Source organism: Cyrtonyx montezumae, unplaced genomic scaffold (genome assembly GCF_038088225.1).
Source record: "Cyrtonyx montezumae isolate F1298 unplaced genomic scaffold, pur_monq_1.0 scaffold_22, whole genome shotgun sequence".
NCBI lineage: Eukaryota > Metazoa > Chordata > Aves > Galliformes > Odontophoridae > Cyrtonyx > Cyrtonyx montezumae.
The window spans coordinates 2,919,458-2,942,862 of record NW_027071959.1 but is presented as its reverse complement, the minus strand read 5'-3'; the positions used below and the strand labels follow the sequence as shown (position 1 = coordinate 2,942,862).

The following is a 23,405-nucleotide window of genomic DNA, read 5'->3' as shown; positions in this document are numbered from 1 at the left end:
CCGCAGCCAGGAGATAAGGAGATGCCCCGCGATGCTCTCATACAGAAAGCAAAAGAGTTTTGTTTTCACAAAGGCTCGACTTCCCCTCATCACCCCGACACGAGTTATTACAGCTTAGATGTGTTGCTGAGAGGGGGGACAAACCCCATCCCCCATTAAAAAAAAAAAAAAATCCAGAATGATAAAAAAAATGGAGAAGAAAGCAGTGCCTTTAATAGAAGTCTGCTGACAGGAGTGGACGCACGTGGAGCTGTGTCCTCTGAGCAGTCCTTAGGAACAAGGGCAGGGATACACGGGGTTCTGGTGTAAGCACAGCCAGGATGACAGGATCTATATCTCCTCTACAGTGCATGGGGCAGAGTGACACACGGTTTGAGCTCCCAAGTGTGATTTTTCTTAAGGCAAAGCAGGCTGTGAGCCTCGAGGCCGCGAGCTCCGGCCGTGCAGCTTTGCAATAGACGGAGAGCAAGCTGAGTGCAAACATTGCTGGGAAAAATCATGCAACGTGGGACTGCCTGACTCCTAACCACAGCCCCATTAGGAGCCGCCGCTGTGGCCTGGGCCGTATTAAAGATGTGCTGCTAGAGCCCAGCTACCTGCAGAAGGGGAAGGCTGCTTTGTTTACCCAGACCAAAGCGACTCTACCGGTGCAGACACTTCTCTGGGGATATATCTGCATCTCTATTTTGGCCGAAACAAATGGTGTCAGCAAATAAAGCTTTCCCAAGCCCTTATTCCTTGGAGTTGCTCTGACACGGGCACCAGCGTAAACCAGCCCGGTGGCTTTAAGAGGAAAAAAAAGAAAGTAGTGGGGAGAAACTGGGTTGGCTGCAACCTGATGGGTTCACTATGTGCCCGAGCCCTGCAGGGGCTGCAAAGGTACACGTGTGGGGAGCAGAAGGTGGCTGGGCTGCAGGGGAGTGGTGTGCAGACCCTGCGTGGCGGGGATGATTCGGGTTTCAGCCTTGCAGCACACTGATCCCCCTTTGCAGCAATGGGAATAACTCCCTCCTACCTGCTCTGGGCTCTGCCACGTGGGAGCAGCCGGGCCCAGGTTTGTCTCCCTCCCCATAAACCCCCTGCTGAAAGCTCTGACCCCTCGGTGTGCGATTTGGGGGAGGGAGGCTCAGCGTGCACCCCACACCACGCAGCTCCCAGCCAAATCCACCCCGGGAGCGATGCCACGGGCTCTGACAGAGGGCACGGTATCAGTGTGGGGGATCTTCTCATGAAGAAAGAGTCGCCCACAAGCCGAGCAGCTGTGAGGATAGGAGCCTGGAGGGGATGAGGCTCCAGGAGATGCCCCACACCAGGCCCAGCACAGGTGCTCAGACCCCGCTGCATTGCCAACCTCCCGCTGCCTCTCCCGGTGGTGCTCTCAGTTCAGCTTCACGTGTTCCCTGCCCCCAGCATCCCACCCCACAGTGGTGGCTGTCAGGATCCAGTCCACAGCCCCATGTGCCTGGGGACGGTCCCTTCCCTTCCTCAAATGGGAGCAGCAGCCAAACCTGGGGTGCAGGGCAAGTCCGAGCTCTTGGCAATGCCGAAGTGTTTGGCACCCATCGCTCTGCTCCCAGTGAGGGCTGCCTGGAGATGGGGGGCTGCACTGCTGTGCCAAACCCCCTGGGAACAGCGTGTGATCCTTCTGTACATCGCTCTTCATTCATTCCCCATCCTCCCCCATCCCATGAGGAGTGACCCCATCCTCCTGCTCGTTCGTTTCTCCCTCCTTTTCCCCCTTTGTCATTCCCTTTTCTCCTTGCAGCCCACCTCCCACCTCCCTCTCACTCACACATCCCTCTGTGGCTTCACCCCTCTCACTACTCCCATCTTTACCCTCGGGCTCGGGCACTGTCTGCCCATTTTCCATCTGTCCCAACACCTTTCTCTCTGCTCTGCTCTGCTGGTGCTGGGCAGCACGAGCAGCACTTCCCCACTGTCCACCCTAAAAACGTATCAGGGCAGCATCCATCCCCGGGTGCCAGCTGCGATCGCTGACTCCCACGGGAAAGAAGAGGAGGGAAAAGAGGGGGAAAAGCCATAGGAACAGCAGCAACCCCGTTTCCAGCAGCCCGACCCTTCCTGCCGCTCTCGTTACCTGCGTGCACGGACTCCAGGTTCACCATCCTGCTGGCGGGGGGAAACCCGCGGTGCGCCCAGCCTCCTGCCGTCAGCCCCAGGTTGCCAGGAGCTGCCAGTTTGCCCTCCCTCCTCTGCCACCCACTGCTGCCTCTCGAACCGGGCGCGGGTCCGCTCCCGACGGGACCTACAGCTCCATTGCCTGTTGCCATGCAGGGCCAGGTGAGCATGCGGCTCCACGCCACGCCTCGCCCCACCTCCGGCTCCCTCGGGTGCCCTGACACCCAGCAGCCTGGCGCCCGGCCCATGCAAAAGCACCATTTGCATATTAGTAACCGGGGAATGGATGAGTCCCTGCAGCTCTACCGGGGTGTGGGGTGGGGTGGGAAGGAGGAGGATCGCCCGCCCGCGCCGCCTCGATGCGCCCCGCAGCACCTGCGAGCAGGCCTGGCTGCAGCCCCACGGCTATGGGGGTGCTATGGGGTGGCTGTGGGCATCACGAGGGGCTGTGCCTGGGGATAGGCAGCGGTTGGATGGAGCGGCAGCTCGGTGGCGGTGGGGTTGGGCCACGAGCGTGCCCTTGCATGGGGCTGAGCAGGCAGGGCGAGGAGCTGCCCCTTCCTAAGGTGTGCTCCCTGCCACGAGGCTCGAGGAGAGGGAAGCCAGCTCCTCCCTGCTGTGTCACTTCGGGCTCCAGGATTCCGGGGAAGACGGCGAGAAAATCCCCTAGCTGCAGGCAGGCCTGCGCTCCATCCCATGGCAGCACCAGCATCACCTTGACCTACCCAAACCATTCTGTGATCCTGTATCTGGGGTCTCCGTCTGCTGCCATTCCCCCCCTGTACTGCTCCGATACCCCCTGCCCTGTCCAGGGGGGCACACACCTCCCAATCTCCTGCCCAACCCCTCCTGAAAGCGTTAACATGCTTTATCCACCAGAGCTGCCAGGTACAAGCTATCACACATCCATCTCTCCCTGCCTCGTGCACGTTCCAGGGCTCTTGGCTTTCCCACATGCTGCTCTCCCTCCCTGGAAAGACAGGTTTCTCCCAAGGGATGGGTGGGTGGTGGGCAGGCTCTCCAGGCTTCACCTCCAGCCCAGTGTGGGGCTGTGGGGCTGGAGAGTCTCATCCCCACCCCAACGTGGGGCTACGGGGCTGGAGTGTGAAGGGACACCCTTGGGAGAGGGGAACAGGCTGCAAGGATGTGCTTTCAAATTAAAAAAGAGGAGGAAAAGGGGTGTAAAAACGGAAAGGGGAAAGCAGAGGGGAGGATCCCAGGTTTGAAGGATGGTAGGACTGAAGGGGGATGGCTATGGGGTGTGCTCGGTGCTGCTCCACGAAGCAGGAGGTGACACGGTGTGGTGTGTGCAGGACTCCTGCTCCTGGCCTCCAGCCACTGCTCCATGGCACGGCCCCAGCTTGGCCAAACCCGTGGGCATTCCTGGGCACCGCTGAGCTGCTGGTGAGTGCTGTCAGCATGACCCCCACGTCTGGGATTTCCCCACGCTGGAGGCTGATGCGATCAGGTGTCCACGCTGCGTCAGACGTGGGTTTGGAGGTGGCACCCAGCCAGCAGGAAGGGGTGCAGAGAAGGGCTCCCTAAGGGCTGGGGGCCACCAACACGTTCTTTCCTCCCATCTCAAGAGTTCGGTCGCCTCCCCTTGATGCTCCTTCATTTTTCCCTCTGCTCCCCGATGCTTTCCCCTTGCTTCAGAGCGGGGCAGCCCACCCTTATCCCCCCCCCATGTCCCGCAGCGCTGGCACCGCACACCCTCTGGTCCGGGATGCCGTCCCGGCCATAGACGGCCCCGCAGTGCCCTCTCCTGGTCCCTTCGGCTTCAGCTTCTCCCCCGCTCTCGTTTTGAGGTCCGTATGACAGCAGGAGGGAAAGAAATCCCGTTTTTCTCCCCAGCAACCCTTCACCCGGGGACCACTGGCATCAGCGAGGAAGACACACAGACAAGGAACAACGTGCCCTCTCGGTTAAGTCACCCGAAGCCGCCCTGAGATGTACAGACGGACAAGAGAGGAGAGCTGCAGCCCTAAGGACCCCTTCCCCAAAGAGAGGAGGATTTGCTTTAACCCCACCCCGATCCAGCTGCCCGCGGATACTCTGCCGATAGAAATCGGCTGCATGTCTGCTTCACGAGCATCAATCCAGGACCCACCAGCTCCCATCCTCACCGTCCACATCCCACTCGTGCTCACAGCTCTGCAGACAGACAGATCCCTGGGGATGGGTCCGCAAGCACGGGCTGCGGAATGGCGTTGCAACCCCCCCACCCCCACCACAGCTCCTCCCAGCAGCGAGGGGTTTACACCAGTGCTCCCGGACAGCATCTGTGCCAGGATCCGAGCCCGGTGGGAAGGACAGCAGGAACTTTCCCCACGCTAGGGGGAATCAGCACTCCACGATTCTCCTGCGAGCAGCAGGAGCTCCGAAACGCTGTCCTCTTCTCCCCTACGCCGCAGAGGGAAGGGTAAAACGGGACCCCCGCCTCCCCCTACCCCATTAACATCCCCAACAGACAGATGACACCGAGGTTACAACAGCATCGTTCAGAACAGGGATGCTTAAAAAAAAAAATCACTTTATTTTACCTTACAAATGATAAATAATTTGGTCGGTTTCCTTTTCTTAAAAAAAAATAATCATTCAAGTGTGTCTTACTTCATGTCGCAGTATTAAAATACCTTTCCCTTCTTCCCCTCCCCCCCTCCCCCCTTAAGTGATCGATACAAAAATAACGGTGACCAATTCTTTTTTTCTTTCTTTTGGTCAAAAATTCCTGGATTTTAGGCAACAAAGGCACACGGTGAAGGCTTCTCACCAGGAGGAATAGGGCTTCCCCATGGCCCCAAGAGCCCCTTTCCCCTCCCTGCTTGTTCTAAATCGAGTGGAAGAACACACTGCACTCCTGCAGCGCTTTCTGTCCGATGTCCTCTGGGTGCATGGTTGGCTCCAGCATCACCCCTGCTCACACACAGGGGAAACCAAGGCACAGCAAAGCAGTACGGCTGCCTAAGAGCTTCTTGTGGCTGGGTGGGTGTAGGTGCAGAATGCTTTTTTCTCCTGTCTGCAAAGCCCATCTGGGATGGCCCCCACCTTGTCAGTGCACTGTTAGGATGGCAGTCGCACATTTCTGGACGTTTCTTGCTCCGTGGGAGAGTCACAGTTGCTAGTCTAAGTAGAGGTGAGATACAGCCCTCATTACTGGCCCTTTGGGGAAGAAATAATTGCTGGGATATATCCCCCCGCAGCATCTTGTGGCCATGGGAAGGACAGAGCAGCTGGTTGGACGCTAGGGAAAGCTACAGGCAGGCTCTTGCATTGGGTGAGCTTCGTACCTTCCTTGTTCAGGGTTTGTGGTCCCACAACTCAGCTGTTTTCCCGTTGGGAAATGGCTGTCGCACCACCAGGAGGTGGCAAAGTCAGTGAAGGGGTTTTGGCAGCAGAGGTGTTGGACAATCTGGCTCTGTGGGGCTGCTTCTCCCCCTGCCCCAAAGCAGCCGTGGTGCTCTCACAGCTGACCCCTCCACACCTGCTAGCTCCAGAGCAGGGCAAGGCACAGCCCTCCTGCTGCTTCAGGCCAGGAACCTGTGCAGGGCAGCATCGCCTGCTCATCACAGCACGAGGCAGCATCAGATCAGGACAGGGGCACAGGGGGCCAAAAGAAAAGGCACATTCACAGAGCTCTCCTGGCACAAGGCATCGCTGCAAACCGAATTCCTTCTTCGAAGCAGCCAGCTCCAGGAGGCCCTCGGCATCGCAAGCAGGAGGGCAAACAAGCAGCCCCTTAACAAGGCCTAGCCCAGCTCTGCTAGGTCTCCTCATCCCAGAGGCAGAGCTGCTTCTGCGGCACGTAGTAATCGAAGGTGTAGCCCTTCTGGCAGCTGCGGATGCCACATTTGTAGGAAGAAACCTTGCCCGCAGCATCACGGCTCTTGCAGTACTTGAGCATGCACGGGTACCACTCGATGCTCAGTGAGTAGCTGCAGATGCACGGCTTCCAGCGGTCCGCACACAGCCTGCAGCGCTGCAGGTCGGGCAGGTCGGATGTCTGAGGCAGGACCTCGAACATGGAGCCATCCATCCCTGCAGGGCAAAGAGGGAGAACTGCTCAAGGTGCCTGCTGCAACAGCCCCGGGGTGGAGGGGGAGATTGAGGGCAGAGAGAGGGCACTGCCATGGGGCGTTCAACATGGGGATGGAGAAAGGGGCACTACAGGGCTGAAAGAAAGAATGCAAAGAACGCATCTCTTCAGGGTGATGGGCCAGGTGAAAGGCTGCCTCGAAAACACCTAGTTAGGTTCACGAGGAGAGCAGCACGACAGCAGATAGGTGCTGAAGAAATAGGAGCTCAGTGTGGTGCGTGCACACCATGACCACGCAGCAGCAAACGAGGAGCTGAAGCATCCCGTGCCAACTGCTGGCAGCAGAGAGCAGAGAGCACGGCCCCGTGCCAGCTCGCTGACGGGACCACTTCCAGCCCAAGCGATGCAAACTTTTACCTTTCTCCAGCCAAAATTTGACATCTTCTTCCCGGGTGTAAATTGCTTCTTTGGCCTCCGCGCAGACGTTGTGGATGTGAGAGCTCAGCTGGGCCCCTTTGCTGAAGTTCACTGCCACATCCATGCTGAGGTGCTCCAGGCCACGCACCTCCTCTGCCTGCCGCACCGTCCTGGGGTTCTTCTGCAACGGATGAGATCACAGCCACCTGAATCCTGGCTGCAGTGTGGCACGGTTTCATACCAGCATAGGAAAAAGTGCAAATGGATGCTCCCCTGGAAGTGCACCTGCATCCCATCGGGGGGGGGAAAGTGCCTATAAACTTCTAGGGGATGCTCAAACTGGCAGTGGTTTGTTACTGCTTTGATTTGCAGTGCTTTGTTGTGACGGGTGCTCCCAAATCAGCAGTTAGTTCAGCAGACAGTGTTGGGCAGGGGTTTTTGTGGGGACAGCTCTAGGCATGGACACGGCCCAAATGACATCAGACCTCGGGCTGGTTTTTATTAGGAGACCAACATCGATGCTATGAATGACATCAGCTTAATACTGAGCCCCTTAAGCAAGAGGGGAGGTCAAAGGTGGGTCTAACAGAGCCCAGCCATGGGGCAGCTGCATGGGAAGCTCTAAGCAGCTCGGGATGGACCAGGGGTGGGGTTGGCTCCTACCTGTCGTAGCTTGGCCATGGACTCGCTGGGGATGATCTCGTTGCGGTGGAGCCGTGTGACAAAGCAGAGTGCTTGGAACTGGCTCTGGCCCCTCTCCAGCTCCCCTAAGATTAAGGCACGGAAGATTTTCACCTCCTGACAAAGAGAGAATTGGGAAAGAATTAAAAAAAAAAAAAAAAAGAATCACAGAGTGGGGTCAGAGGCCTTCGGCATATAGGGGGTGAATGGAGAAGGCAGGATCTTGCAGAAAGCTCCAGCCAAAAGAACAGAGCCAAAGTTCTCATACTTCTATCTGAGAACAGGTGCCCGCTCCCAGCTCCCATCCCACCCAGTCCTGCAGTGCAGTAACCAGTGTCTAAAGAAGTAAGGGTTTGTTTGACAATCCCAGCACGGCAGAGACAGGCTGCTGCCAGCTCCCATCCCACATCCCTGTGCTCCCTCAAGCAACAGCCAGTGCTCATCCTTCAACAAGCAGGGAGGAGAGCCTCCAAGGAGCTCATTCTGTCCCAGGAGGAGCTGCTCACCTTCAAACCCACCCCTTGAGGCTCTGCCACACGTGCACACTCTGCTCCACACTATTTCCTTCACCCTTCAGCCCAGAAAAGCCCTGTGTCGGCTCCATGTCCCTCCAGGAGAAAAGCTACCGACCTCAAGTGAAGCAGCACTGAGTGCCACCGTGAGGATTTCACTTCACCAGGATGCAATGGTTTCAGGAGAATAAGTTTAAAGGGGAAAACTCCCTTCTAGAGTTTCAAGTGTGGAAAGGAATAAAGCAGAGTCCCCCACACCACACAGGCAGTGTTACCAGCAGTGTTAAACAAGTTCATTGATGCTTTTGGTTTCTATCTGCCCTTCTTGGGGCCACTGATGTGTGACCAGAAGGCAAGAGGAAGGCACACCATGTGCAGGAAAACAAGTGGGTGAGGGTGGAATGGGTGAGAGGAAGAGACACACTCAGTCCCAGCACCACATTGGACAACAGCACCAGCACTACTGGGACTGGAGGACACTCTGGGGTGTCCCTGCTGTACAGCTATGAGGTCAAGTTCTCCCATCCCAAGAGGAAGGGAGACCCTCTGCAGCTCCAAGCCACGTCTCCTGCAAGGCTTTCTCCACACCAGGTCATGCAGGCCACCACTCTCTGCCTTCCCCGTCCAGACAACAAAAGGTTACACAATTCAGCATGCATCTGAAAGAGCTGCTGTCAGCACTGTGCTTCCCACCCCAGGACAGGGGAACGGATGCTGACTGTTGTGCTGAAAGCTCAGCATGAAAGCAGGAATCAAAGGGGACCGGGAAAGAAAGAGATACCGATTGCTTTTGCCCACAAACACGAGGGTGTTTTAATCACTGCCTTCAGTGCTCTGGGTTGACTGACACCTCTGTGCAGACATGGGAAACATCTGAGAGCACACGGCATAGCCTGGGAGGCAGCAGCAGCAGCTCAAAGCTGCCGTGTTCTCCAGGGTCTCACAACAGCATCTGAAGGCATTTCATTTAAGTCCAAATTATATATATAGAGAGAGAATAAAATCTAAAGGAAAACAAAAATACTGTGAGAAATGACTTGTCTAAGTGGCTGGAGTTATGGTTGAAGTAGTGCAATGGGGGAAGGAGAAGAAAGCAAAACATCCCAAACTCGATGTTGACCAAGAAGAAAACCCAAACTGAAACGTTCGTGGATATGCTCGTGGTATTACTGCTGAATCATAACTTTTTCACAGCTTTAGTGGGGATATTCCCCCACCAAGGGGAGTGGTATTGCAAAAGGAGCTGCATCGCTGCATCTGGTCCAGCTGCACTGCTCTGCTGTGATGCACAGCCAGTGCCTGACCCTGGCATCTCCCCTGCACCTGTGGATTTAGTTTTACTTCACTTTGCAGCATCAGCTTTGGGTCTGGGAATAGCAGACAGGGACAGGCACGCTCTGCACCAGGTCTGAGAACCTCGAGTGGATCCAAGAGATGAACAATGGTGCAGGACTTCCCAGCTCGGGGTGATGTCTGCAGAATGGGAGGATGTTGAGAAACAGAGCACACATAACATTGCTGGAAAGGGATGGAAGGATGGGGAGAAAAGTGGAAAAGTGACTCTGCAGCAGGGGAACAGCTGGAGGACAGAAGGGGGAAGACAGCAAAGACCAACGGGAATTCAAGAAGCAGGAGGGGAAGCAGAGGCTGAGCCATCCTTTCCTCTACTCCAGGTTCTCCTTTCCCAGCTCATCTCCTCCCATCTTTCCCCACCTCCCACCGCAGCCCCTTGCACTGATTCAGAGCCTCCATGCCCGGCTGCCCACGTACATCAAACAGCCATGGCAGATCCTTATCTCAGCCAAGCCTTCCTCCAGCCCTGCTGACGCTGCTGCCTGCCCCGAGCTGCTGCGGTCAAAGTCTTCAACCCACACAGACCTCGGGGAAGGGACATGACTCTTGTGTCCCCAAAGTGCAGGCCACCTCTAGAAGCTCAGCTCAAAGGGTTCCTTGGAAACACACCAACCCAACAAGAGCTCATTGGGCTGCTCCCCCTGCCCTGGCTATGCAGCTTCAGATAGAGCAAGGAGCTCGTCACACCAAAAACATGCCATGTTTTTCACATGGAAAGAGCCACCAAAGGTTTTCCTGCTCCTGGAGAGCCCTTCCCTCCCCAGGCACCTCACCTCGTTCCCACCAGGAAGAGCAGGAGGAACCGGTGCCAAGGTGGGTACCCAGCCAAGACAACCCAGTGCACCTTGAATTCTGGGTTTCTGCAAAATTTCCCAGCAGGGAACAAGCCCCAACAGAGCATTGCCTCTGCAACGTGGGGACTCTCCGGGTGAACTCATCACGGGGGCGTTGAGAACGGTTGGCCCCGACCTGGGTATGGTTACAGCTATTGTTTGGCTTTGGACAGGATGGTGGTGTGGCAGAGAACAACCAGTTCTGCAGCTGCAGCACTGGGGGAACCGCAGCCTCGCAGGGCATGGGGAGAGCAGCTCCTCATCTCTAAAGGAGACAGAAAAGCTGTGCAGCCAGCTCCCTGCACACATGGAAGCAACTTCCAACGAGGAACGAGACTGCATGGAAGTGCAGAGAGATCACAGAGCTTCCTCCCGTCCGCTGCTGATCCCCACCAGCTCCTCCAGGGGCTGCCATGTGGGGTGCGGGAACAATTCCTCCTCCATTTCCAAGCTGGATCCTGCAGAGACATACGAGCCTGTGTGGTCCAGATCAGAGCCCAGCGTCTCGGCTTCACGTGGAGTGGAGCAAACCAGTTCTCAGGGAAATAAATTATTTCAGTGCCTTCCTCCTCCCCAACCCATTCAGCGTTCCTGCCAAACTCCTCTCCCCCAGGGACATCGGCGCTGCTGCGGGATCTGGTTTTGTCTGCGCAGGGTGGGGGGCACAGGCAAAGGGAAGCACCCCCCACCCCATGCCAGCAGCCTCTGCTGCGGTCATGGCCCTGCCTGCAGAGCCCTGGGGAACTGCTAGAGCTGGCCAGAAAGTTGTTTTGCTTGTACAGCACGGCTCTGCAGAGCGTGTGTTATTGCAGCCACGCTGGGGGGCCAGCCAGCTGAGTTACTCTGGCTAAGAGGGGATTATGGTTTAACCCCTCTTCTACCAGAAGGCACTTTGGTGATCCACCGTAAAGCTGAGTTTTCCAGCTCTGTGCCCTGAACGTCCTCCAGTTCCTCACCCTCACGCTTGGCACGGCCACGTGAGGGCTGCCCAAAGACAACTAACTCTCAGAAGCCACTTCTGAATCCAGATCCCGCCCCGGCAGCGCCGTGCCTGGGGCTGTGCAGGAGCAAAGGGCAGAACTCAGTCTGTAGCACAGCCACTTCCCTGTGCTCAGCCATCAGCTCCGCCAAGGGAGCGTTCTCAGCCACCTTATCACACCCCAGCACGCTTGGCTCTCCCCACACATTGCTCCATCCCTCCCTGTGAGGGTTCAGAAGATCCCTGCTATCTGACAGCAGGCACTGGCAGCATCTGTCCCAGTGGGGAGCAACGAACACGATCACCAAGCTTTCCTAGGGAAACAGAGGAATTTGGAGGTCCCTGATCCATCCTGACTGCTAACCTACTCCTGTGAATGGCCAGACAAGAGTGAAGCTCAGCAGCAGAGCTGGATGATCCTTTCTAACTCGTCCCACAGCACTGAAACCACAGCGTGCTCATCCTTCCCATGGAGTAACTCTCCTTATATATATTTTATGTATCTCTACAGCGGCCAAGGGCAGCTTTCCAAGTTTTACAGATGCCATCTTTGGATGGGAGATTTCCTACATCCCCATGTCCTTCAGCACCTAACAGGACAGATCTCAACTTCATTAACAAAGGGATCAGCAGTGTGAGGGTTACAACACCAGTAGCCCTGCTTTCGTCCTTGTGTTTCCAGCAACATTTTTTTCCAGCAATCAGAAGGAAAAAGAAACTTCTCCATATCTTTGTGCTGACCTTGGACTGGAACCACCCACTTTGTTCTCAGGCCACTGTTTAACAGCTGGCACAGTCGTGTTTTTGAAATCAGACACAACATTTCAAGCTGCTGTCTCCCCTCAATCCTTTCTGCAATAAATTTGGTGCCTTACAGTGCTACGTTGGCAAAGGACCGTTCTCATCACATCCTTTCAAACTGCCAGAAAAGAAATGGGCTTTTTGCTATTGCAATTAAGTCCCAGCCTGGGGTCCCACCGTGTCACCCTCACCGTGTGCGGTGCCTTAAGGAATGAGAACACAGGTTCAGCTGCAGAGGGGTGGAAGAGAAAGGCAAACTCCACTTCTGGAGCACTGCTCCTGCCCCACTCAGCTTCCAGAAGAGCAGAGCTGAGCCATGATCTCACTGCTCCCCCTTTCTTCTCCAGCCCATGGTCTAACAGCAACTCTTTGCCAGCAAAATAAAAAATAATAAAGAAAGATTTGCCTTTGGACTGATCCACTGCAGTTTAAGCCAGAAAAGTGGAAAAGCATTTGTGCAGCAACCCAGCATCCTGGCCACAGCATAACCACGCAATCCAGCTTGAGAAACCCAGCTCAACAACTCCAGCTGCCTTCACAGTCTGCAGACCTTCCCTCCAGAGGGAAGTTGTGTCATGCAGGAGAGATGAGCACCAGCACAGAACAGGGAAATGCCTGCGTGCAGCCAGGGGAACAGGTCAGCAGGGGATGCCTGGCCAGGCAGCTGCTTGCTCACATAATTACTCACTGCTCCATGCATTCATCTCCTCCATGTCTTGTTGGCTTTTCTTCAGCTTTGCTCCAGAAACGCCACGAAACAGAGAAACTCACTGTTCTAAAGCTGAAGGTTGGAACCAGGCTGCACCAAGGATGCTGCTTGCAAAGCTTCCAGGGAGCACTGCCTGTGCATCGCCTCCAGGAGCTGAGGGCAGGCATGGAGTTAAGGACTTAATGGCAGAGATACCAGAGAAACTGTCCCAAGGAAAAGCTCAGCTGTAAGCAAGAGAAGAGCCAACGCACACACCGCTGGGCTTGTAGGTGAGATTTGAGAGGAAGACCCTGTATGCAAGTGAAAAGAGCCGGAAGGGTACACAGCTCAGGACATGTCCCATGTCACATCCCAGACCCCCAAAGGACCGACCTAAAGCTCTGTGCAGAGTTCCCTCGGCCAGGAATGTGCTGTTGTATGCAGTTTTACAATCTGGAGGCTTAAAAGCCCTCCCGGTGTGCCATGTCTTCTTGGAATTTATCCCCCCCCATAAGAGCCATGGGACTGTTTCCCTGTATGGCATCCCAAGTCACAGTGGCTTCTACTGACATCTCCTGACTCTGCAGACAGCAAAAGGGACCAAAAAGATCCAGCAAAAGGAGAAGAGGCACCAGAGGAGTCCCTGGGACGAGGCTCCAAGGTTCTCAATGGGACGGGGCACCACTCCTGCCTATGTCATGGCTTTGAGCTTCCTCCTGCTGCAAGCCAAAGTCCACCAAAGCAAACAATATGAGAAGAGGGCTGGAACGAGATAACACTGCCATGCCACCTGGACAGCTGTGCCAAACACACAGCAGCACACAAGTCGTCCCTGGGTGATAGGACATCCACTGCACACAGCTTGTCGAGCTCTGCTGCGCTGGCTCTGAGGCTCCCATCTCCTGCTGAGAAGCGTGGGATCTGCAGCTTTGGCTCTGTGTGAGCATCACCTCCCTGCAGAGAGGTTACAGGGCCTGGGAGAGGGCTGGGAGGAGAGGAGAGGGCTGGCAGCCCCAAATTGCTGCACTTCCCATACAACACACACACACGTGCTCTGAAAGACAGCAGCCATCCACCTGAGGAACCAACCACACGTGGCATGGAGAGAGATGCCCTGGAGACACACACAGCATGCACAGCCCATGCGGGAGCCGTGGACTGGAGCTCCCCCATCGCATGGGCACTGCTCCATGCCCCACTGCTGCTGCCAAAGCCTTGCACCTCTACTCCCCATCAGGGAGAAGCAGATCTGCTGCACTCAGCTGGGCATGGAGCAGATGCTGATGCTCATCCCACTGCAACCTCGCTGCCTCCATTCCCCATGTGGGCAGCTGAGGCTACAGGTGAGACTGCCTGCAGGGCACAGAGCTGCACATGCAGAGGTGCTCAGTGCAGGCTGCAAACAAAGGCCCAGCAGTGCCTGCAGGTTGATGGACCTTCCTCGTGCATGCACAGGAACCCACACTCCTCAGAAGTGGTTATATCCTAGAATGGTTTGAGTAGGAAGGGAGCCTTAAAGGCCACTTGGTGTAACTTCTCTGCAATGAACAGGGTCACCCACAGCTCCATCAGTGCTCGGAGCCCTGTCCAGCCTGACCTTGGCTGTGTGCAGGGACAGGACTCCTCTCTGGGGAACCAGTGCCTGCAGAGAACTTCTTCCTTATACCCAATCTAAATGCTCCCTGTTTTAGTTTTGAAACCGTAACCCCTCGTCCTACCAGTTCTGCCTTCTGGACCCCCAGCCGGGCTCTCCGTGGAGGAACAACATCACCACCGCTCACCCCACAAAACGCAGCACGGATCCGAGCTAAACCCAACCAGGGCTGATGCTCCCAAGCCGAGCCCTCCATCCTCCAGCCAGAAATCACCGCGGGCAGCGAGCCGCTCCCCCACCACCCGACCAAGGCAGAGGACCGACTCTGAGAGCACGCACCCACCCCAGGGAGAGCACAGCGAGGCAGAGCCCCCCCCCCCCCAAAAAAAAAACCTCACCTGTCTGAAGTCAGCGGTGAGAGTGATGAGCGCCCCGTCGGCTTTCCGCAGCTCCAGGCTGATGCAGTCGGAACCGCTGTCCGCCTGCAAGCTCTCCTCCGTCACCTGCCCGCCGGGCAGCCTCACCCGCACCCGCAGCTCAGCCCTGGCCGCGGGGCCGGGCAGCGGGGCTAAGGCGAGCCAGAGCAGGGCGGGCAACGCCGGCAGCCGGGGACCGCGCATCCCCCCGCGCCTTCCCGGGGCTCAGGGCAGAGCCGCGCGGCCGCGGTCCCGCATCGGGCGGAGCGGTGCGGAGCGCTCCCCGCTCCTCCAGCGCCCGCGGCACGCTCACCCTCGGCCCCCCCAATCCCCCCCCCCACGGCCGCACTTCCTCCCCCAGCGTGGAGAGCCGTGCCTCGGGCCCGCAGCACCGCCCCGCTGTTAAAGGGCCAGTGCGAGCCGCAGCTGCTCCCCAGCTGGGTTGGGGGGCGGGGGGAGAGAGGGAGGGGAAAAAGGCAACGAGAGCCCCAAGGCAAAGAAAGTAATGCTGTCCCGAGCGCTGCTGCCTTCTGTCAGCGGGATGGAGAGGTATCTCCAGCAGCAGCCGGGCTCTCCTGTGCTTTTTTCCATTATATTTTCTACTCCGTGACAAATAATTATCCACAAAGGAGGAGACGAAGAGGAGTGGCGGCACAAACAACAAAGCCCAGCGCTCTGATTTGCACTACCACGCACAAATCAGAGCCCCCTCGAAACACGAGGTGGCTGTGAATCAGATAGCATCTGAATCAAATAGCATCAGCGTGGCTGCAGAGGCTCTCCCTGCGTCCAGGAGGCAGCTGTGGGGCACTTCAGCCCCTCTTCCCATCCCCAGCTCACAGCCACGAGGCCCCAAACCCACCCTTCTCCCTCTGCTGCAATCACTTCCAGATGGGCAGATGCTGGTGAAGGGCCCCTTTGATTTCCAAAGGTCACTCTGCAAATGCAAAGGTCACTGCAGCAGCAGGACAGGGGTCGCAGGGAAAGAGCTTTGGGAAGAAAAGTGAAGAAATAAATAGAAACCAGCACTTTAATCCACGCTTCCAGGAGGAGAGATCACACTCGGCTTTTCATGAGGCCTCATTTCAAACAAACTGTGCCCTCAAAGTAGTGCTTGGGACAATAATGGTGCAAAGAAATCAGAGCAGAGGAGGGAACGTTAAGAGGTGCAAACAAGGGAGAAAAGAAATGGTTCAGCTCCGACACAAAAAGAGAAGGGGGTGCCCAAGGAGGAACGATGCAGCAAGGCAGCTCTCCTGGACAAAAGCTGCAAAGAAGGCCCCACTCGTCTATTTATTCAGAGGAGATTATGCAAAAAGACAGGAGGACCCCAGCAGGGGCTGGAAGGAAGAGCACCGTGAGGTCAGTGGGCACAAATAACCCTTGGAAAATATCCAGCCCAAAGGGCCGTGCTCAACTCAAACCTGGGATCAGCTTCCCCATCACACCGGGGTCACCTCAGGTCCGGCAGAGTCCGCCCAGCCCCAAGCACTGGAGCGTGCCATAGTCCTGTGCCCACTCTGGAGGATAGAGGGGATGAGGATGCGTCCCTCCTCTGCACAGCTGTGGGGATGTGAGCTCGTGGCTGCAGGTTGCAGCAGTGCTCACTGTGTACCTGGATCTCAGGGTGTGAGGGGGAACTCAGGGTCCTCCTTCCCTGCACTGCCAAGCCTGTAAAGTTGGCGTGGAGTAAATGGGGCCAGTTTTCTTCCCGGTACACTCCCAGAGGAAGGGAAATGGGAATAGAAAGGGCTCTGAGGGCTCCTTCCAGCACCCAGCACCTTGCCAGGAATGCTATGCTGCAGATTGCAATGGGATTCAGGCTCAAATGGACCTTGAATGTGACCTGGGAATGGAAGATCTGCTCCCAGTCCCAAGATCAATAGACAGAAAGCAGCCAAGGAGTGCAGGAGAGGACAGCTACCACCTTTCTGAGATTCACCATCAGCAGAGGATGTGTGAGCAGGGTGAGGGCAGCTGAGAGGAGTAAGCACAGCTTAAAGAGTGTGGGATAGGTCCAGCTGGCCAAACCAAGGCTTCACTGGTGTCAGCCTCTTCTGACTGCTGTTTGTATGTCTGAAGAGCTGCCCCATATTCACAGTGCTGAGCTGCAGGAAGACAAAGCATGCCTCGCAGTTCAATGCTCCCACTGGGTTGCTTATAGTTATAGTGAATGTTAACGATCCGGGCCAAGAGTTTCTGGTATGTGTGCTGCAGCTTTTTTACTGGGAGGAAATTTCCATTAAAATGCCTCAGCCGTGCCTGCATACTGGTTTAAGGAAAAATGTGCTGTTAAAAGAAAACATTCTCCTCCTCACTGTGCTGTGATGACCCAGCACGGCAGTGCTTGGGAGCAGGGGATTACAATCTGACATGAGTTTCACCTGAGTGCCTGGGATGCAGCCTTTGTCAGCCCTGGCTGCACAGCGAATCATCACCCCCTCTTCCTCACCTCAAATCTTGAAGTTCAGCACCTTGGAAAACAAGAAGGGATTAGTGCCCACTCAGATCTGGACTCAGACAGCTCTTGCTGCAAAGCTGAGAGCCTTAGCAAGAGAAAAAGAGAAGTGGAGGGTGTGAGAAGTCCTTCAGCATCCCACACATGCTCTGTGGGCAAGCTGCTAGCAGGAGCCCTGCCTCTGCCACATGCAAATTCACCAGGCAAACAAAAATGTGCTGCCACACTGTCTTCACCACTCACCACCCACTTGCTGTTGTGTGCACGCTGTCAGGCTGGGGATGCATAAACACCTGCAGCATCTTCCCTTCACCCGTTCCAGCAATACACCTGCCCTGTCCCTTGCCCAACACTAGAAAACTTCCCACTTTTTAGTCCAAATGATCACACTGCATCCATCCATGTGTGGTTACGATCCCAAAGAACAGTGGCTTAAGACCAAGGAAAATGAAGACCATCACTCCTTGTTGTTTCACCCCAATGTGAGTAATCAGTCAATACTCCAGAGCCCATTAGCATCTGAAATTCACCCTCCTGTGGAGGAGAGAGCAATAATTATTGCTACGTTCTCATCAACTTACAGTAAGTCTCTGTGGCCAGTTTTCTTATGACGAGCACGAAACCAAAGTACTTAACACACCACAACAGCAGCACCTGTAATACATCAAAGAACAGCAATGTTTGTTGTGAATGAGCTGCTTATTTTAAGAACCAACCCTGGGAGCTCAGCAGGAAGCTGGGCATCCAGAAGAGCAGCACCTTGCTGAGAAGTGCAGCTTCCATATTCCTCCCCTTCCGAGGGTCCCATTCCTCATCTGGCTAGCTTGTCTCAGCACATCCCTGGCTTGTCCACCCACCCTTGCCTGGGGATGCACTGCCCCCACCAAGCCTGTCTTCATAGCCAGGACTGCCCTGCTGGGTGATGCTGCTGCTCCAGGTGCTCAGCTGCTGGCCTGAGCTTAAATGGAGCTGTAGGGCCAATAGGAAGAGGGTGCTTGGGGCAAGGCCTGGGGAGGCTTGTTAGGGTAATTAGTGCCTGCTGGAGTGCTTAGAACCAGCTGATCTAAGTTCCCTCTGAGGCAGAGCTTAGATAGACAGCTGATGTCAAGTCCCATTTATCCCAAGGGAACGTAGCAGGCTGTGTGTAATGAAGTGGACATTGCTTCTGCATGGTCAAAGCAAGGAGGGGATGGATGGAGCAGGCAACAAAGCCTTGCATCCACCTGTCCTGTCAATGCAAGAAGCTCGAGGCTAGATTGCATTCATAGAGAACACAGCAAGGATTGCAGAGCAAAGCGAGATCCTGATCTCACCCCTGCTTGGGAAGCATGACGTGCTTTGGGACTGTGGCAAAAAAGGGGCTGAGCAGGCTTCCCCACGGTCCTGAGGCCACGCACATCTGCGAGGCTGCAGAGCTCAGCAGGACCCCAGGAAACATCCTGAGAGTGCAGTGTCCTGGGCAGGCTGCTCACCCAACACCTCCTGAGCCACGCAGCCTCAGCCTGGGCAGCTTGCCTGTGTCTCGCCACGGCTTTCCATCCCCTGCCCTGGCCCCATTGGGTTTATTTCCCTTGCTGGACTGCACACACAGAGCCAGGCAGCTTTCTCTTCCAGTGCTTGGGCTGAGTGCTTGCACAGACTGACAGCAGAGCAAGGGAAAGGACAAACAGACCATGACTGCACTCTGAAAACGCACCTTAACCAGAACAGCCTCAGCAATATCAGTCTTCAGAATGAAAACCAAGCTCAGGTCTTTGCCGCCTCTTCGCTCGCTGAGTTTCTTGTCTTAATTTCACCGCCGTTAATTTCAGGTAGAAGTGATGTAACTGAGGTCAGGGATCAGGCCCGAATGTGCTGCCTTGATCTATTTAATCTCCCATCCTTTGTTTTCATTTTCACGCCAAACTCTACTTTTAAACTACATGAAAGAATCATCAGTGCTTTTTGAAGTGTTCAATCAGGGCAGCTCTTTCTGGGGACGTGAACACAAAAATCAGCTTCTTACCGTTGATCCCAGCACCAGAGAGCTAATAAGCCTCAGGGAGAGTTAATTAGTTTGGGTTTTGCTTTCCCAGTCCTCCAAATTGTTGACTAAATCCCAGCTATACCTGGGAATATTGCTGCAGACCTGTGGCTTGGTCTGAAGCTCTGGGAAAGGATTTGCAGCTGCAGTGTTGGGCAGAGATCTTCCAGTTACAGCAGTGCATCAGGCTCCGAGTCATTTGTCATTAATTAGGAGCTGCTCAGCATCCCTTTGGAGCATTCCCTGCTGCCCCTGCTGAATGCCCTCCTTTTCTCAGCAATTACATAAAGCGAGCTTCTGAATGCTGTTTAAAAACAGCTTTACTGTCTTAAAACAATGCCTAGCATCTATCTCTGACCTGCTTACCACGCTGTGTCCGGGGCAATTAAAAGGGTGAGGAGCACAGCAGCCCGGTGTAATTAAATGAATGGGGCCCAGTGGCACAGCATGGGGAGGGCAATGGAACGCTCAGAGCTCTGTGCAGACGGTGCTTTGGATGCAGACTCTCTTCCAGAGATGCTGGTGGCCTGATTAGATGCACGTTAATTGAGATAGCCGCTCATCTGTGCGGCTGCAAGAAAGGCAGAGGATGGGGACACAGTGGGCACAGCGGGGATAGTTGGGGTTGGACTTGATGAGCTTAGTGATCTTTTCCAATGGCTCCTTAATGATTCAGTGGTTCTTGTAGAATCCTTGGGCATGCAGCAAGCATCAGGGTCTCACTATGTTTTGGGCAATGAGAGGGCCAGAAGGTTGGTTTGGGTCAGAGCTCGGGGTGAGAGCTACCCCTGCCCAACCGAGTGCTGATGGCTGGAGGGATTAAGGGAAATTCATTCAGCTAAAGCTGAATGCACACAGCCCACGTCCTGCCCTTCAACAGAGCCCCAAATTGCCTCCAACTGGGAAAGCGGCCGAGCATCCTGCAGTGAACACCTGAAATAACAGCCCTCAGGGAACACCCACTGACCCCTCTCAATCCCAGCTTGGCTTTCACCCCGAAGCACATGGATGTAGATCCTTTCCAGCTGATTTCTCCTGCTGATGTGATCAGAGCTGGGCAGGAGCACAAAGCCAGGTCCTCTGCGGCTGTTGTTGGGAAGCACAGCCTGTGCTCTGCAAGACCTCAGCTCCAATGAGGCTTCTTGATTATGGCACTGGGAAAAGCCAGCTTGGAGCCTCCATCACACAGCTGCACACAGCTCCTGGAGGCAGTTAGTGCGCAGGAAGGAAAGGAATAGAGACGGGATCTCACTAACTGGACTCTCACTGATCCAGTTAGTGCGATGATCTCCAGTCAGTTCATGCTGGTGCTGATTTGGAAGAGGTTAATTTAATTTATGGTGGAATAATCCTGATGGAAATTAAAGGGAAAGCAAGCAAGCTGTGAGTTCTTGCATACCTAACTGGGAGAATGACCAAAGCCTAGAAAAAGCAACGCTGGTGTTGAGTTAAGCAATGTCCTTTGAAAGAAAAAGGATGCGAATCTCCCGTGCAAGACAAGCCTGCAAAAAGAGAGATTATAAATCTAAGTGAAGCCCTCAAAGCCTGAAGAGATATAAATCTAATTAAAGCGATATAAATCTAACTGAAGAAACACACTGTAAATCCAGCCAAAATGATATCCATCTCAGGAAAGTAATGCAGATGCACTAGAAACACCATAAATAAAATCCAAGCAATCTATAAGATGTAATGGAAGCAACGTGAAGCCTACGTCAAGAGATATAAATACAACAGAGTGATATAAAACTAATTAAAGTGACTTACAAAAATGGACGTTTGGAAAAGAACAGTGGCCCACAGGAGGAGAATAGTTGGAGAGAGGGACAGGGGTGGGATCACGAGTGAGAAAAAACACCTGCAGCTATAGAGAACAAGCCAAGGTTAACGAGTCACTGTGCCTTGGGGCCATCTGCAGTTGCAGACAGGGTCAGGAAAGCGATTCTGAGCACAGCTCTGACTCACAGTGGCTTCTGGCTCATGGGACATGAACGGCAGATTGTGAAATGGGAGAGCTCACACAGGGCAAAAATACAGACGGCACTAATACAGACACGGATCCCCCCCCCTCAGATATTTTGTATTTGGGCTATCAGCAGTGAACACCTCCCAGTTTTGCTTCCTGTACTGAAAGTCCAAAGCTGTCCCAAATCTGCATATGCAGAGGTTGATGTTTCTCTCTTAAACAAAAAATTCTGGTTGGTCCTTTCCACTTCCATCCACACGTTCACATAAAATAGATTCCTAAGGAACTTTTTGGCTTTCATTTAAGCGATTTAATAATCGACCTAATGTGACCACAGTGCAAATAAATAATGAGGCTGCTGCTTGCCTTCAAAAACAGCCAGCTCTGCTCCAAATTCTGTCTCCTTATGGTGAAAAGAAAACTCTTTCCTATCGTTCTGAATAATGAACTGCCCTCAGTTCAGCTTTACCGTTGAGCTTTTCCCTTTCAATCTCATTCCAAAGCAAAGCACCATATGTTTTATGCTTAGGATTTCAAGATTTTCTCATGCTTGAAAGTCATTTGGCATTTGAGCATCTGCAGTGGTCTGAATTTCATTTTTTTCCAGACTAAAGGGAAATGTCTATTTTGTGGAAATGTACTGAAAAGCAGCAACCCCCCATCCCCCCCCAAAGCCCCCAACCCCAGCAATCTAGGTTACAAATCAGCCTGGAGGGAAATGCAAATATTTTTCTTGCAGATTTAGTTGGAAATGTTTCCTGTGCTTTCCTGGAACATTCTGCAAAATTAGGCAGTTTGTTGGACTGACAGTCCTGCTGCATCAAAGAGCTTAAAAAAAAAAACAACCAAGCAAGTTAATCAAAAGCCATTCACTTCTCTACAGACAGATGCACTCTGCATCATCTCATGTAGTCCTAAAGCTCGTTGGAAATAGTCTTTGCATCCAGGTAGCAAAGCCAAATGTGTCGTAGAATCGGTGAATCACAGAATCGTTACAGTTGGAGACCTCTCAGATCCCCAGGTCCAACCCCAATCCATCCCACTGTGCCCACTGACCATGTCCCCCACTGCCACATGCCCACGTTTCCTGAACACCTCCAGGGGTGCTGAGCCCCCCACCTCCCTGGGCACCTGTGCCACTCTTTAGGAGAAGAAATCTTGCCTAATATCCAACCTGAACGCCCAACCTACTGTCCACCCTGCAGCTCTTTGAAGCCAGCCAGAGGAAATGCAAGCCCAGGAGCCACCCAGCTCCCCCTCTGGGTCATCACTTTTCCAGTGCCTTCTCCATCCCTCTCCTTTTGGGAGCAGCCAGGCGGTGCTGGGGTTCAAACACACAACAGCACAGAGCTGGGTCGCTTCCAGCTTCTGCTGATTGATCACAATTTTGGCTGTTATAAATCTTCACTGGGCGCTGCCAACAAGGCTGGAGATGACAGAAAGAAACTGCCACGTGCCAGCTCCTGTCCCAGACCCGCTGCTTTGGCTGTGGCTGCTGTTATCCCAGTGCATGGCTCTTCCCATCTCTCCATCTCAGGGTCCCGACATCCCTGCTGCAGGGAGGTGGAGACAGGCCAAGGGACAATCTGTTCCTCATTGAGGTCATCCTGCAGCTCGCTGTTGATGTGGCACTTGGGGGATGGAGCAAAAGAAAAGCTTTCCTCCTTGCACAGCCTCAGTTCAGTGCTTCTGGGGGACTGATAAAGCACAAGGCCAGCAGAGAAACCCAACTCACTCTGTCTTATCCAGCTCACAACCCCACGGCTACAAGCCACAGATCTCACCAGCGGGGCACACCACCAAGGCTCCCAGGAATATTTTCCTCCTCAGCCTTTCTGAGGTCCTTTTCTGGCTTTGTGTCTGGCTATTTCAGACAGACTTCTTCCCCTCCTCCTGCCCCAGGTAGCTCCCCTTCCCTGCAGAGCTGCTGTGGCACTTTAATGACCCGGCCTGATTAAGTGCAGCTGCTGATTCCAGTTGGGTTCTCAGATTCTGGTGAAAAATCACAGCTGGCTGAGAGCTTCCCATGGCTCTGCCTCCCCACCCACCCCATAGGAGGGGGAAAGAAATAGTGCACAAGCTGGGAAGCTTTGTCCTCCTCCCAGTGCGTGACAGGCAAGGTGCTTCTGCCAACTTCCAGGACCCCAAAGCCTGAAGAGGGTTTGGCTCCAGCAGTTACTCTACAGCCCCACACTGATGGAGCTGCTCCCAGCTCTGCAGAAGGAATCACATATTCCCTGCCCAGCCCTTGAGGCAGGGTTGCAAGAGAAAAAGAATCCCTGTCTGGGCTGGAGCCACAGTGGGGTCAGGGCAGCCCTGTCTGTGTCGGACAGAGAAGATAAGCAGAGGAAGGCAGTGCCTTGCACTGTGCTCTGCCTGCTCACAGCTCCTGGGGCACAGCATCCCCGCGGTGCAGGGCCTGCACTGATGGGGAGCTACCCCAAGGGGTGCCAAGCAGGTTTGTGGCCCCAGTGGCAGCACAGCTGGGCTTGGGGCAAGGACATGACAT

At 54.5% G+C, this 23,405-nt stretch overlaps 2 protein-coding genes across 3 annotated transcripts in view; both read right to left on the bottom strand.

The window, feature by feature from the left end:
* POU2F3 (POU class 2 homeobox 3) overlaps positions 1–2,387 on the bottom strand; it is a 35,468-nt gene extending 33,081 nt beyond the window's left edge. The window contains exon 1 of one of the 2 annotated variants that reach the window (XM_065738490.1): positions 2,099–2,387. In XM_065738490.1, the coding sequence (XP_065594562.1) occupies positions 2,099–2,387 (289 nt within the window). The remainder of the gene's footprint in view (positions 1–2,098) is intronic. The other variant, XM_065738491.1, reaches the window with a different exon arrangement.
* Positions 2,388–5,128: 2,741 nt separating this feature from the next.
* OAF (out at first homolog) lies at positions 5,129–14,704 on the bottom strand. Its single transcript, XM_065738494.1, has 4 exons — positions 14,432–14,704; positions 7,256–7,390; positions 6,593–6,773; positions 5,129–6,177 (listed from the first exon to the last, which is right to left on the bottom strand). Exons 1-4 carry the CDS (start codon positions 14,651–14,653, stop codon positions 5,903–5,905), a joined length of 813 nt encoding a protein of 270 aa, XP_065594566.1. The 5' UTR covers positions 14,654–14,704; the 3' UTR covers positions 5,129–5,902.
* Positions 14,705–23,405: the final 8,701 nt, after the last annotated feature.

Excerpts from the sequence above, each read along its gene's own strand:
- OAF (XM_065738494.1), bottom strand. The coding sequence starts at position 14,653 with ATGCGCGGTCCCCGGCTGCCGGCGTTGCCCGCCCTGCTCTGGCTCGCC. Across the intron at positions 6,774-7,255 it reads CCATGGCCAAGCTACGACAG|AAGAACCCCAGGACGGTGCG; the intron begins GTAGGAGCCAAC and ends CATCCGTTGCAG. Across the intron at positions 6,178-6,592 it reads CAAATTTTGGCTGGAGAAAG|GGATGGATGGCTCCATGTTC; the intron begins GTAAAAGTTTGC and ends TTTGCCCTGCAG.